The sequence below is a fragment of the Mytilus galloprovincialis genome, chromosome 10 (genome assembly GCF_965363235.1).
Source record: "Mytilus galloprovincialis chromosome 10, xbMytGall1.hap1.1, whole genome shotgun sequence".
NCBI classification, from domain to species: Eukaryota; Metazoa; Mollusca; class Bivalvia; order Mytilida; family Mytilidae; genus Mytilus; species Mytilus galloprovincialis.
This window is the reverse complement of record NC_134847.1, coordinates 51,195,420-51,209,146: the sequence shown is the minus strand read 5'-3', so window position 1 is coordinate 51,209,146 and position 13,727 is coordinate 51,195,420. Positions and strand designations below refer to the sequence as shown.

General features: G+C 33.0%; 1 protein-coding gene across 1 annotated transcript; it reads left to right on the top strand.

The window, feature by feature from the left end:
* The first annotated feature begins 724 nt into the window (after positions 1 to 724).
* On the top strand, positions 725 to 9,795 carry LOC143049520 (uncharacterized). The gene is made up of 5 exons (XM_076223126.1): positions 725 to 992; positions 2,998 to 3,142; positions 6,926 to 7,186; positions 7,752 to 7,944; positions 9,048 to 9,795. The coding sequence occupies exons 1-5, from the start codon at positions 855 to 857 to the stop codon at positions 9,793 to 9,795; spliced, it is 1,485 nt and encodes a 494-aa protein (XP_076079241.1). The 5' UTR covers positions 725 to 854.
* The last annotated feature ends 3,932 nt before the right edge of the window (positions 9,796 to 13,727 follow it).

Genomic DNA, 13,727 nt, shown 5'->3' with positions numbered 1-13,727 from the left:
TTTTATGATGTAAATAAACTCATCATAGATACCAGGATTGAAATTTTATATTTACCCCAGACGCACGTTTCGTCTTCGAAAGACTCATCAGTGGCGCTCGAATCAAAATGTTAAAAAGGCCAAATAAAGTACGAAGTTGAAGAGCATTGAAGACCAAATATTCCTCAAAGTTTTCCCAAATACATAAACATTTACAGCTAAAGGCAAACCCCTGAAAAAACAAATCATGGTATTTTGAACTAAATGTCAGTCACTTTATCTAAGGGGGGGGGGGGGGGTCTTGGGGTCCCGCTCTCTTTCCTCCAAAAAAGTGGTTGATTATAGATTTTATCACTGAGGCATCACTGTAGGGGGCCCCCTATTATGACAGTCATTGCACCCAACTTTTTTATAAAAAGTTTTGGGTCCGCCATTTTCTATTACTTATTTATGTTTGCTATTATTTGTATGGCACGCCTGAACCACTTTAATAGATAATCTAAGATTATCTCAGATAAATTAGGTTTATCTCAGATAATCCCGGTTTATCTCACTTTTTTTCATTAAGCTCAGATAAACCGGGATTATCTCGATTTTTTTCAAATAATCCCGGTTTTTCTCACAATTTTAAGATAAACAGGGATTATCTGAGCTTAATGCATTTTTGAGATAATTCAATATTTTTCTCAAAATATTAGATAAATAATTATCTGGAGATAATCCGGGATTATCTGAAAACTCTGAGAAAAACGATTATCTGGGGAAAAAAGAGAGACTCCGAATCATTAATTCGACCAATAGAAAGACACGACACATCGGTAAACATTTTGCAAACAAGCGCCATTTTTAAAAAACCAAAACATGTTGTAGTCACCATGAATCGTCTCCAAAGATCTCATCAACCTACTGTAAGCAGTGTCTTAGATCGTATCAGTAACACTTTAAGAGGTATTAAAAGACAATATTCTGCCAACACATTGGAACCTGAAGCTGCACATAGACAGGTAGATGAGGTAAGTCGGTTAAATTGTTTAGGTTGTCAGTGTTAAAAGTGGGTCTCATTGCCATTGGGTGGGGGGGGGGGGGGGGGGGGGGGGGGTTCTAGCGTGATGCGGGATTTCCGATTTTTTGTAAGCGTAACAGTAGTTTAGTTAGAATGTATAAATGTTCTATTGATATTACTTTTGTCTATATGTATACTTATAAAAACTATTGAAAGATATATAACAGTTCATAGTTTGCCAATTTTGCATAGTACACCTATAATTTTTTTTTAATGAGTAAATAAAAAATTGTTATTACGGAAAAAATATGCCTGTAATAACTTGAGGGTGTTATCACTTCAAAGCAGTTGCTCAGGCATACATCATGCTTGAGGTGGGATAGGACCTTTATCGGGACTCCGGGATCGGGTGTTTTTAAGCTCGGGATTTCGGGATTGACCCTTTCGGGATCCGGGAATTCTTTTTTCGAATTTCGGGACCTCGGGATCTCGTATTTTTTAAGCCCGGGATTTCGTGTTTTTAATCTCGGGATTTCGGGATCAAGACCCCTCCTAACCCCCCTCATGCTTATGTCACAGGGTACTATGGCCACTTGATCTTCGTAAATAGGGCGTTGAATATGTGACAAAATATAATGTTGCAAACCATTTATTTCACACTGAAAGTACATAATTATAATAAACATTTATTTCAAATGTTAACTTGAAGTTTCCTTATAAATTGAACTATGAATTGGATATAAGTACATGCATGATAAGGCCTAAAAGAAAATGTGCTTACCTGAAAGTAGGGAAAAAGTTAGGTCTCCCTTATGTAGCGTGCTAGTCCAAATAATTATGACGTCTTGAAAGGCTATTATAATTTTTTTCTTTGACGCCTTAAAGCGTGAAAGAAAAAAATTATAATAGCCTTTCAAGACGTCATAATTATTTGGACTAGTAGCGTGCGTGCTAAAGTGTGTGAAACTCGCATTAGTACGAGTTCACCGTATATATAGTGCTAGAAAAAGTGGCGGGGTTGCATGCATAATAACTTCGTGCAGAGTAGTATATAGAATAAAGTCTTTTTCTAACTGTCAGGGGTTTCATTATCTTTCATGTTGACTGGTACTTTCCACGTTTCTAGGTGGTACTTTTCAATTTATTCCATGAATATCTTATATAAAAATTCCTACATTTAGGCGGTACTTGTCAATAGCATAGGAGGGTAAAAGTACCGGGTACCGCCTCCTAATGAATGGCCTGAACTGTCCGTCAATGAATGAATGAATGTATGAATGAACATAGTAAATATATAGTACACACAACATATAGTGTAGTACTAGTATATAACTGTACCCTAATAAATAGCTACGGTGACACTTAATTACAATGTATTTTAATTTATTGTAAGAAATAATGACCAGAGCATGTACAAATGTACTGAGGTTCTGTCCAAGATTCTCAGTAATTCCCAAAGGTTTTATATAATAAGTTACATTCCTTTAATAGCTGAGTTTTGTTATCACAGCTAATTTTATCCATTGATAGCCTTGTCTCATTGATTTTCCATGGTATAAAATAAAAAATGTATTAATTAAATTAAAAATTAGTTATCAAGGCTATGCATTTAGTTTCTGCGCAAAGTCTCAAGAGTTCCCTAGAGCTCACTATAAATTAAATAATTTTACAAATAACAAACATATATAATATGTTATTACAGATTTAGAAAATTTAAGGAATAAAGAGTAGACGACTCATGAAAGTATCTGTAATAACACACACAAGTTATTCTCTGTAATAACCCTATAGAGTTATATCTCTGACTGTGACATGTAAGATGCTTGCTGAATTTTGCAAGTAAACTGATACCCTATTGGCTTTTGAATTGTTACCCATCATGTATACGCCATATTTTATATAATTTTTACATATAAATTAAAGACACTGTGACTATCAGGACTGTACATGTGTTTGCTTTTTTCCTCAGAAAAGAATTTAGTGCACTACAATGTACATATTTGTTTGTATTTAAGGTACTTCGCAACTTAACAAGATTGGAAGGCAGTGATTCTCTACCAGATGCAGATTTAAAGAGAGCTATCAGATCAGTTAAAGAATTTAAAGAAAATTTACCACACCATAAGGAAACATCTGAAGAACCAGAGCTAAACAGATATGGTAAGTTTACATATACTTATGAAAACTGTGACTTGTGATGTTCCATACCACAAAGGGAACGGTTGGGATTTAGTTTTGGGGTAATGACACCAAAGGGGCTTGACACTCATACCACATGACATCTTCTTATATCTAATAGTGTGTGTTGAAGTGAATGGATCTATTCAAAATTGTACCACAAAGTTCCATTTCACAAAGGGAAAACACAAATTAAGTTTTGTGGTAATGCCCCCAAGGGGTGATGAGGATTCATTTTTTTTTTTATAAATTTTTGAAATTGCTGAAAGCACCATTTTGTGCAATACACATCAGAATGCATTGAGTATGTAGATTTGTATAGAATCTTTGGTTAGCATGATCGTTAGATGAAGCGTGAAGTCATTTTGTCGAGCCTTCAACTTTTGTTGAAAAAGCGATATGTAAGGATCCTACATTTAAAATGGTGGTAGTGGCAGCCACAAATATTCACGCTGTGGTTAAAGTTTTTAAAATTTGAATAACTTTCTTAACGACATGAATTCACTTCCTAACTTGGACAGCTTTATTAGCTCACCGGTTATGCCATCACTTGGCATAAGTTGTTTGTCGTCGTAAACTATTTCAAAGATCTTCTCTGAATCTGCTTGGCCTGGGCAAATACCTTCAAACTTTAACTGAATGTTCCTTATATCTAATTTATAAATTATATCCAAAGTTTTGATCCATCGACAAACATGGCCACCATGGCTAAAAATAGTCTAGATGTTGGGCTTATATAAAAAACTAAACTTTTAGAGGAAATCTGACATGGGGTGAAATTGTTCAACATGTACAATGTATCAGTCCTGATATTTTCAAACGAATAGAACAACCCATTGTTGGGTTGCTGCCACTAAATTGGTAGTTTTAAGGAAATTTTTCAGTTTTTTGTTATTATCTTGAATATTATTATAGCTAGATATAAACTGTACCAGCAATGATGTTTAGCAAAGTAAGATCTACAAAAACGTTAAAAAGTCCATATTTGTCAATTGACCCCTTTAATTTAGAAGTAATTACCCTTAAAGACAATTTTACACAATGTGTTCTTCAAGTTTGCTAACCTTTAAAAATCTTCTTTTGTGAAATACAGGTGAGCAATTCAGGCTCTTGACAGCCTATTGTTATGATCTGACATAAGATAGTATCTCGAAGTAAAAAAAAATTAAATCCAATTTTTTGTATGGACTGAATTTTTGATAGGAAACATTACATTCACTTAGTAATTTAAGTTTTTAAAATTTTGATAACTTGCTTAAACTATCCTGGATTACAGAAGCTTGTTTATGATCAAAAGCTAGTTTCTAGAAGATAACTTTGTAAAAATTTTGTTCTTTTTTTTAGGTATTTTTTTTTATAAACAGACTGAGTTTTTTTTCTAGTTAACATTGCATACAGTCTGCAGTTAAAGTTTTGTAAATTTAAAAATATTTACTAGATTCATAAACTATCCTAGATTTTTACCAAACTTGGACAGAAGGTTATTACAATCAAAAGATAGTATAGAGAGAAATATTTTTATTTATTGTTTTCCGTATTAACTCACCTAGCCTGAAAGGCCAAGTGAGCTTTTCTCATCACTGGGCCTCCCTCGTCATCCTTCATGGTTAACTTTTACAAAAATCTTTTCTCTTCTGAAACTACTGCCGTACTGGGCAAAATGATTACTTAAACCAATCTTGGCCACAATCAACATTGGGGTATCTAGTTTAAAAATGTGTCCAGTGATCCCACTAACCTACCAAGATGGCCATCATGGCTTAAAATAGAACATAGGCCTAAAATGTAGAATTTGTCTTATATCTCTGAAACCAAAGCATTTAGAGCAAATCTGACACGGGGGTATACTAAACAGGTCAACATCTACATGTATCTGCTCTAAAATTTTCAGATGATCAAGACAACCTGTTTTTGGGTTGCCCCTTAATTGGTAAAAAAGCAAAATTTTGAGTTGCCTCAACCAAATTTTTTGAAACTTATACACATTTGCTTATAACCACAAAACACAAATCAAGTTGAATTTGGATAGTGTCACTTTAATTATCATAGAGTTATGCCCCTTTATATTATAATTTATTTATTATACCCCACGCAACAGGTTGCGAAGGGTTAATTGTTTTTGGTCAGTCCGTCCGTCAGTCCTGTTTCTTGTCATCGCAACTCCTCTCAAACCACACAACAGAATTTCACGAAACCTTTTCAGATAATAAGGACATACTATGTAGTTGTGCATATCGACAGGAAATTGCGATTAAATTTTTTTTCTAGGAGTTACGCCCATTTGAACTTATTTACTTTAATGTACTACTGCAACAGTTACGCCCATTTGAACTTATTTACTTTAATGTACTACTGCAACAGTTTGTCACCGCAACTCCTCTCAAACCACACAACAGAATTTCACGCAACCTTTTCAGATAATATGGACATACTATGTAGTTGTGCATATTGACAGGAAATTGCGATTCAATTTTTTTTCTAGGAGTTACACCCCTTTGAACTTATTTACTTAATGTACTACTGCAACTGTTTGTCATCGCAAATCCTTTGAAACCACACAACAGAATTTCATGAAACTTTGTAGATAATAAGGACATACTACATAGAATACATCTTAGATGTGCATATCGACAGGATATTATGATTCAATTTTTTTCCAGGAGTTACACCCCTTTGAACTTATTTGCTTTAATGTACTACTGCAACAGTTTGTCATCGCAATTTCTCTGAAACCATACAATAGAATTTCATGAAACTTTGTAGATAATAAGGACATGCTATGTAGACATGCATATTGATAGGAAATTACGATTTTTTTTTCTTTCTAGGAGTTGTGCTCCTTTGAACTTATTTGCTTCAATGTACTTTTGCAACAGTTTGTAATCGCAACTCCTCTGAAACCACACAACAGAATTTCATGAAACTTTGTAGATAATAAGGACATACTATGTAGATGTGCATATTGACAGAAAATTATGATTCAATTTTTTTTTGTTATACAATTTTCTTTTCTTACACTTATTTCATTTCTCCAATGACAATGTGGGGACGGTGGGGTATGTGAGCACGCTCACTAAGGTTCTTTAATTTTTTCTGTCCTGTAACTTAAGTTTGCCCAAACCAAGGGTTGTCAAATCTATACACAAAACTATGTATCACAAAACTCAAGTATAAGGCCAAAAAAAAATATGTCTGTTTCCTGTTGCATAACTGACAGGGACTCAAAACCCTGACCTGGTATTTTTCTTTAAATTCTGAGAAACGGTTGTTTCCTTCCAATCCCGATTCAGATCCAGATTCCGATCTTACTACATGTATGTCTAAACAATCAAATTGGCTGCTCCCAACACAAGTGGGCTACAATTAAGGTTTAAAAAATGGTGACATTTAATTTACCTTGGATGGTGTGATATCCAAAATAATACATGGTAATTCAGTTTTATATAAAACAAATGTTAATGCTGTATGCCAGCAGGGGAATCATCTGTGTCAAAAGGGATGCATTGCCTTTTCTCCATTTGTTTTATATAATACTGAATTACCATGTATGATTTTGGATATCATACCATTCTAGGTAAATTAAATGTCCCATCTAAAACTTTAAAGATCTTTGACCAATTATTTTGTGTCATAAACCTATAATGTGTCAAAAATCTGATCACAATCCAAATCATACATTATCAAGCTTAAATATTCAATATTCAACTGTTTAAGAATTTGAACATGACATATTAATTTTTGAGTTATTTTTCTGTGTACTTATAGGCCAAACCATACCAAACCAGTTTGGTAAAGGTAGAAACCAGCTAGACATTGACATGACAAAGTTTCAACAGCTTCTACAACTTGGGTTTACTGTTAAACAGATTGCTGAAGATGGACTTCTTGGTGGTGTTATACATGTTAACACGCTGTATCGTAAACTAAAAGAAAACAACATACAGATAAGATCCTCCTTCTCAAACATGCCAGATGATGAGCTTCAGGGATTAATCTCAGATTATAATAGAGATCATCCAAATGCAGGTTAGTATTATAGTTTTGTATACTGTATATCTTATGAGAGGTAAGTTTATCAGAAAAAAGGTATATGATTGAAGCTGATCGACATTTAGCTATGACTCAGCATTGAAGGCCATACTACAACATATAATTGTTATCTTCAACAACATTGTGTTTTGATGGAACATTGCCTAATTGCACTCATGCCACTTCTTTTTATTTCGACTTGAGTTAGCTACCACCTAAAACATGTGGCATTTAGTGGCCAAACTTTCAAACTTATATAGTATCTGGAACTCTCATCATAAAAGTTTTGTTGAGCCAATGCATTAACAGTAATTATATATATATATAAGCAGGGTAAAATATATAACATTATCTTCAATTTGCATGCTCAAATTAAATAACATTGATTTATTAATACTGGTTAAAGATTAGACTTTCTATTTCGCCTTGTTCAATGTTGTAAAAGTAATTTAAAAGGTTTGTCCATTGTTAAATGTGTTATGCATTGTAGTACTGCATTAGTTTCATTTGACAATGTAATAGCAAAAAAGTATGAAAACCCCTTTACTATTTATTTTAATAGGTGCTTTAGAGGTCCAAGCCTATTTAAAAACTAAAGGAGTAAATGTTCAGCGTCAGAGATGCAGAGACATATTAGGCAGAGTAGACCCACTTGGAACTGCTACAAGATGGTCATGTACTATTCAAAGGCGTCAATACAGTGTCCCCACTGCAAACTCAGTTTGGCATGTTGACACTCATCATTCACTCATCAGGTTGGTATTGATTATCATGATTATGACTGTGGCTACTGAATAGATATCTTATGTGGATGTACATTTACATGCAGATATAGGTGAACAGTTTCAAGATTAAATGATATAAATAGTGATTTAGTGTGAAGGTCTCTGAATCATGACATGTGAATCGCGATATAGTCCAATCGAAAATATACATTTAACATAGATCATTTTTCAAGGATTTAAAAAAGAAGTTCTTGTTCCTGCTGTACAAATGTACTTTTACATGTAGGTTCATAGGCTGATCCAGAGGGGCCCTGCCCCCTCCCCTTTTTTGGAAAATAATTATGTTTGATTATATAGGGAATCACTAAAAGTTCAGAAAAACATATAGAAATACATAAAAAATTGTTTATCTTTTTTATGGAGATTAACATGTAACACTATGTACATCCTTGAGATATTTTTCTGCATGTGTACAGGTTACCCTGATTATTCTGTATGTGTACATAGATATTATCAGTGATTTTTTACTTGTGTTTATATAATAAATATATATTTCTAACGATAAAAATATTCATATTATTAATTTATGTTCTTAACGAAAACATTTAAGAAATGAATTTCATAAAAAGCAAATAGAAATTTTATTTTGCACTCAATAATATCAGTGTATGTATAAATCAGTTAACAGTCAAAAACAAAAGTTGTGTATGTAGAAATCTTGCAGAAACAATACATTGGATTGCCCTCATTGTCATAGTGATGTAAAAAGTGTTGGTGTATAACACCTGGCTGTTAATGCACAATTTTTATATATGATAGCTCTGATGGGGTCAAAAGATGAAGAAATTTTGATGCGAAGGCGTTGAAAGGTTTCCTCTTCCTGAGTGCAGTTTGGAAAGAATGAGTTGGCAGTGCCACCTTTTAAATTGTTATCATCAGTCAGGCCTAAAATATCTATTCATTAAATTGGCTTACACACATGGGCACATGCATCACATATAGGAATAGATTTTTATTTATAGATATATAAATAATAGAAAAGATATGAGCTCAATAACCAATAATAAGTCATTCACTGCGATAAAGAGATGAAAGTTTGCAATTTTTTTTATTTAATGTTTTTAATTTTTCAGATGGGGCATAATTGTGCATGGCGGTATTGATGGTCACTCAAGACTAATTCCATTCCTAAGGGCTTCAACTTTCAACACATCAAAGGCTGCTGCATGCTTTTTTGTTCAAGGTGTGAAGAACTATGGAGTACCCAGCAGAATACGAGCTGACCATGGTACAGAATATGCAGACACTGGACGGTTCATGATTTCAGTAAACGGTGAGGGAAGAGGAAGCTTCATGACTGGGCCTTCTGTCCACAATCAAAGAATCGAAAGATTATGGCGTGACATATTTATCAAAGTCCTTGATGTTTTCTACAAACTATTTTGTCTTATGGAAGAACAGAACATTCTTAACACTACAAACAGTATCCACAGATGGGTCTTGCAGTATGTTTTCGTACCACGTATTGACTTTGCTTTAAGAGAGTGGATGAATACCCACAATAACCATAAGATTAGAACTGAGGGTAACAAAACACCAAATATGATGTGGTTCAAATCACTTTTACTAGGGAATCCAGAAAAGAACACCAGCATACGCAACATAGAGAATCCACCCGATGAGCGTGTTGATGAGGTCATTCAAACTTTAAACCTTGAACTGAATGGGACAATCTTCTTAAAACCAAGAGACAACTGCCCATTAATAGAAGATGAATTCACGGAATTAAGGAATACCATTGACATAACAAAATATTCAGTATCACATGGACTAGACGTGTTTAGAGATGTTATGCTCCATGTTATGTCTAAACAAACTTAAACACTACTTTTTCATATACAATGTATAACTGTAAATGTAATATTAAAAGTATAAGCTTTTATATAAATGCAATATTTGATATAGGAGTAATCTCCTTCTTTTGTATTAAAGCATATATATATATATACTGAGATTCAGTGCAAATGTATATTCACTGTGCAAATTGCATGGTTTCTCCATCAAGTTATAAAAAACGCCTATTAAATTGGTGTGATTAAATTATTTTTGAGCAATGATATCAGTATGTATTCCTTGACAAGATTTAACCCTTGTATACCAGGAATTATGTGTTTTACTGAACAGAATATGAAGTGTATGATCTAAGCTGTCAGTCTCTCTTATTTGTTGTGATGCTGTGATAAATGAATTCCTGTTTTTTTCTCTTTCAAATCTATAGTTTAAATCCTAGTATGCCCAATAAGGCCCTTAATTTTACTGCTAATAATAATTTTGTATACAGCCTTAAACACAGAGCAAAAGCCCACACTTTATACTTAGCTTTGAATCATTCCACAGTGACAAGTGTAAAAAAATGCAAATATGCAAGCAGCCTCATTTATATGCACAATTTAAAACAAAATCAAAAGTAAATACTGATACAATGACAACCCCTTATATTGGCTTATGGACACAATATGTCCAGATTGGGAACAGGCACAGGCGTTAATGGAAGGGGTAAAAAAAATGAGTGCCAAACCCTACCTTAAACTGAAACTGTACAAGTGGTGTTATGACAGTAGGTAAAAATTAGTTGAAAAAGGCTCAGATCAATGCACTTCAACAATAAACAAAACAATGAATAATACTCAAAGTTATGATCTTATAGTAATATCCATTTTTGTCGAGCCTGCATTTTTGTTCCATATCTCAGATACTATAAGCAATAGGTCTAGTACATTCAGTGTATGTAAGGACTGTAAAGTGTACATGTCCAACTGGCAGGTGTCATCTAACTTTGACCTCATTTTTGTATTTGTGTTTTGGTCTTTTTCTTTAACTATTAACAATAGGTCAACTATGTTTGTTGTATGGATGAATTGTTAGCTGTACATGTCTGCTTGGCATTGTTAATCTGACCTTGGACCTCACTTTGATGGTTCATTGGTCAATGTTTAGTTTTCTTGGTTTCTGTAAAGTGTATGTGACAGTTGTAATGAAGCTTTATAGTAAGGACTATCAACATGATATCAATGATTAGTGAAGAAGGCGAGACATTACAGTGTGTGCACTCTTGTTATACATTTCCACATGTACATAATAATTTTCATAAATCAAATCCTAACCAATATTATCCAGGATACATCAATCTTTTGTCAAAAATGTAGATATCTAAACAGTCCAAGAAATCCTAATTATTTGCAATACCAAAATAAAGTCCTGACAGGTGATCGAACCATTTATAGAGAATACAGCTATGTAGATCTGTTTTATTTTGGCATTGTCTTAATTCAGAAATGACCACATTTGTGCATTCAAAATGTATATGTGGTTGAAATTTTATTCAAGTCAACATGAGTTAGAACTAGAGTATTAATTTTCTATATAAAATACAATATATTATATACTATAAATCAAGTTGTTTTTTTAATATCTAATTGTATTTTTATTGTGTAAACAGTATGTAAATTCTATGTATTTATGCTAATAAATGTTCTTTTTCTTTATACTTGTATTCTCAATATGCCCCGTGTGGGCCCTTAATTGGTATTAAATTATATCTTATCTTTTATATAAAAGAATAATTTCCTATTCTTATTCTGTAATATTTGAATATTAGGTTCTTTTAAAGTTGAGATACTTTTGTTTCTAAATTTGGTCAATGGTCAAAGATGTAATAACTTGATACTTCATACCCTTTATACAAATACAAATATTATGTGTTGTATGTCTGTTGTCCAGTGACTGAGACATGTGAGAAAACAGACGGACGGACGAACGAATGGAGGCACAGACCAGAAAACATAATGCCCCTCTACTATCGTAGGTGGGGCATAAAAAAGATAACTACATGCATATCTTCCAAATTGCACATGTTTTTACAGTGGGTTTCACCAAGTTGAGAATTTGTGAATGGAATATCACTTGTGGTAAATTATATGTTTAATACTACAACCACTAGTTCTACTTTATTTGATGTAAGTCTTGATTGTTCATTAGGTTTTATTCCACCTGGTTCTAAATTTTTGTTGAGCCTGAGACTTTTGCAAAAGTGAGACATATTGATCCTACATTATGTATACTTTGGACATATTCTTGTTCTATTTGTAAAGGTCATAACTCTGGAATTGTAAAACATTCATGGTTATGAGAATTGTGATTTCTGTGGATTCATTATTATTCTTTGGATACCAATTGTAATGAACTTAGTGGGTACACAAATGACATATTTTCTAAAGGATTATACTCCAAAAAAAACAGAACTCCCCAATGAAGATCACATACGGTGGATACATGTAAAAAAAAGATGTAGTTACAGGTCTAGCTTTCAATGCAGAGCTTTCACAGATGCCTGTAGAAATCTATAAATGGTCAGTATTTAAATAATTATCAAGACATAACCAATAACGTGATTGAAAGACAATTTCTTCGTTTTCTTTGTTCACTTGACCGGGAAATTGGGGTGAAAACTGTAATTTGGCATTAAAATTAGAAAGATCATACCATAGAGAACATGTGTACTAAGTTTCAAGTTTATTGGACTTCAACTTCATCAAAAACATCCTTAACCAAAAACTTTAACCTGAAGTGGGGCAAACGAACAGACAGACAAACGGACCCACAAACCAGAAAAACATAATGCCCCATTACTATCGTAAAAAACGGACACTAGCGTCAGCAACAAATGACAAGCAAAATAAGAGGTCACACTATTATGAAAAAAAAACTGGATGGGCAACAAAATCAATGCTCTTAAAATATGTGTCTGGAAAGATAATCTTTTAAAGGCATGTCTTGTTTGCTTGGTTACTTCAGTTTCTCAGGTGCTACAGGTTATTAGTCTACTTTATATGTTGTATTAACTGGCTTCCTGATTCATATAACTCTTTTGTTCAAACTAAGAATTGTTTCTCTGATACAACTAATATGTTATCTATGTATATGGTGTTAAAAAAACTTAAATGGTGTAACTGTCCATTTATGGACACTCACAACCAATGTGAGCAGTAAACAAACTACTCAATTTTGCAAGTTTGACATGGATATTTAAATAACATAGATAATAGTAACAATTAGTTTGAAGGCTGATAATTTTATTTTTCATCAAGACACAACATCAATGATAATATAAGCAGCAATAGTTAAGAGCCTTGTTATAAATAGTGAGTCAGAACAATAGACTTTGAAAGTGAAATAATTTTATTTATTGTATAGCAATATAATATTTCCCACAGAAAGTAACCAAAAGTTAGCGTGCAATAAATTCCAATATTGCACTAGTGCAATAAATCTTCAAAATTCATGACGTCATCAATGTCAAAATCTCAGTTTAAACCAATTTGTACTTTCAAATATTATATTGCTATACAATAAAAGGGTTATTGCATGAATATTGGGGAATATTGTCCCTCGTAGAACATATATTGCACTCACAAGCTCGTGCAATATAAAATTCTACTCGGGACAATATTCCCCAATATTCATGCAATAACCCTATATTATCACATTATCAACATCATTTGATAAATAAATTAAACATAAAATAAGTATGTACAGTATACTGTGGATTCATTTATGTTCGTGGGTACCAATTTTCGTGGATTAAGAAAATCTTGCATATTCGTGGATATTTAATTTAATGGTTTTGCAGAGTCTGTATATATAAACCTTAATAAAAGTTTGTATTCGTTGAACATTTAATTTCGTGGTTCTGCTGTACCCACGAAATCCACGAACATTGGTATCCAATAAATAATAATGAATCCACAGTATAT

Bases quoted from the DNA above. Each gene is read 5' to 3' on its own strand.
- LOC143049520 (XM_076223126.1), top strand. From the start codon at position 855: ATGAATCGTCTCCAAAGATCTCATCAACCTACTGTAAGCAGTGTCTTA. The intron at 3,143-6,925 runs GTAAGTTTACAT...GTGTACTTATAG, and splicing joins ACCAGAGCTAAACAGATATG to GCCAAACCATACCAAACCAG. The intron at 7,187-7,751 runs GTTAGTATTATA...TTATTTTAATAG, and splicing joins TAGAGATCATCCAAATGCAG to GTGCTTTAGAGGTCCAAGCC.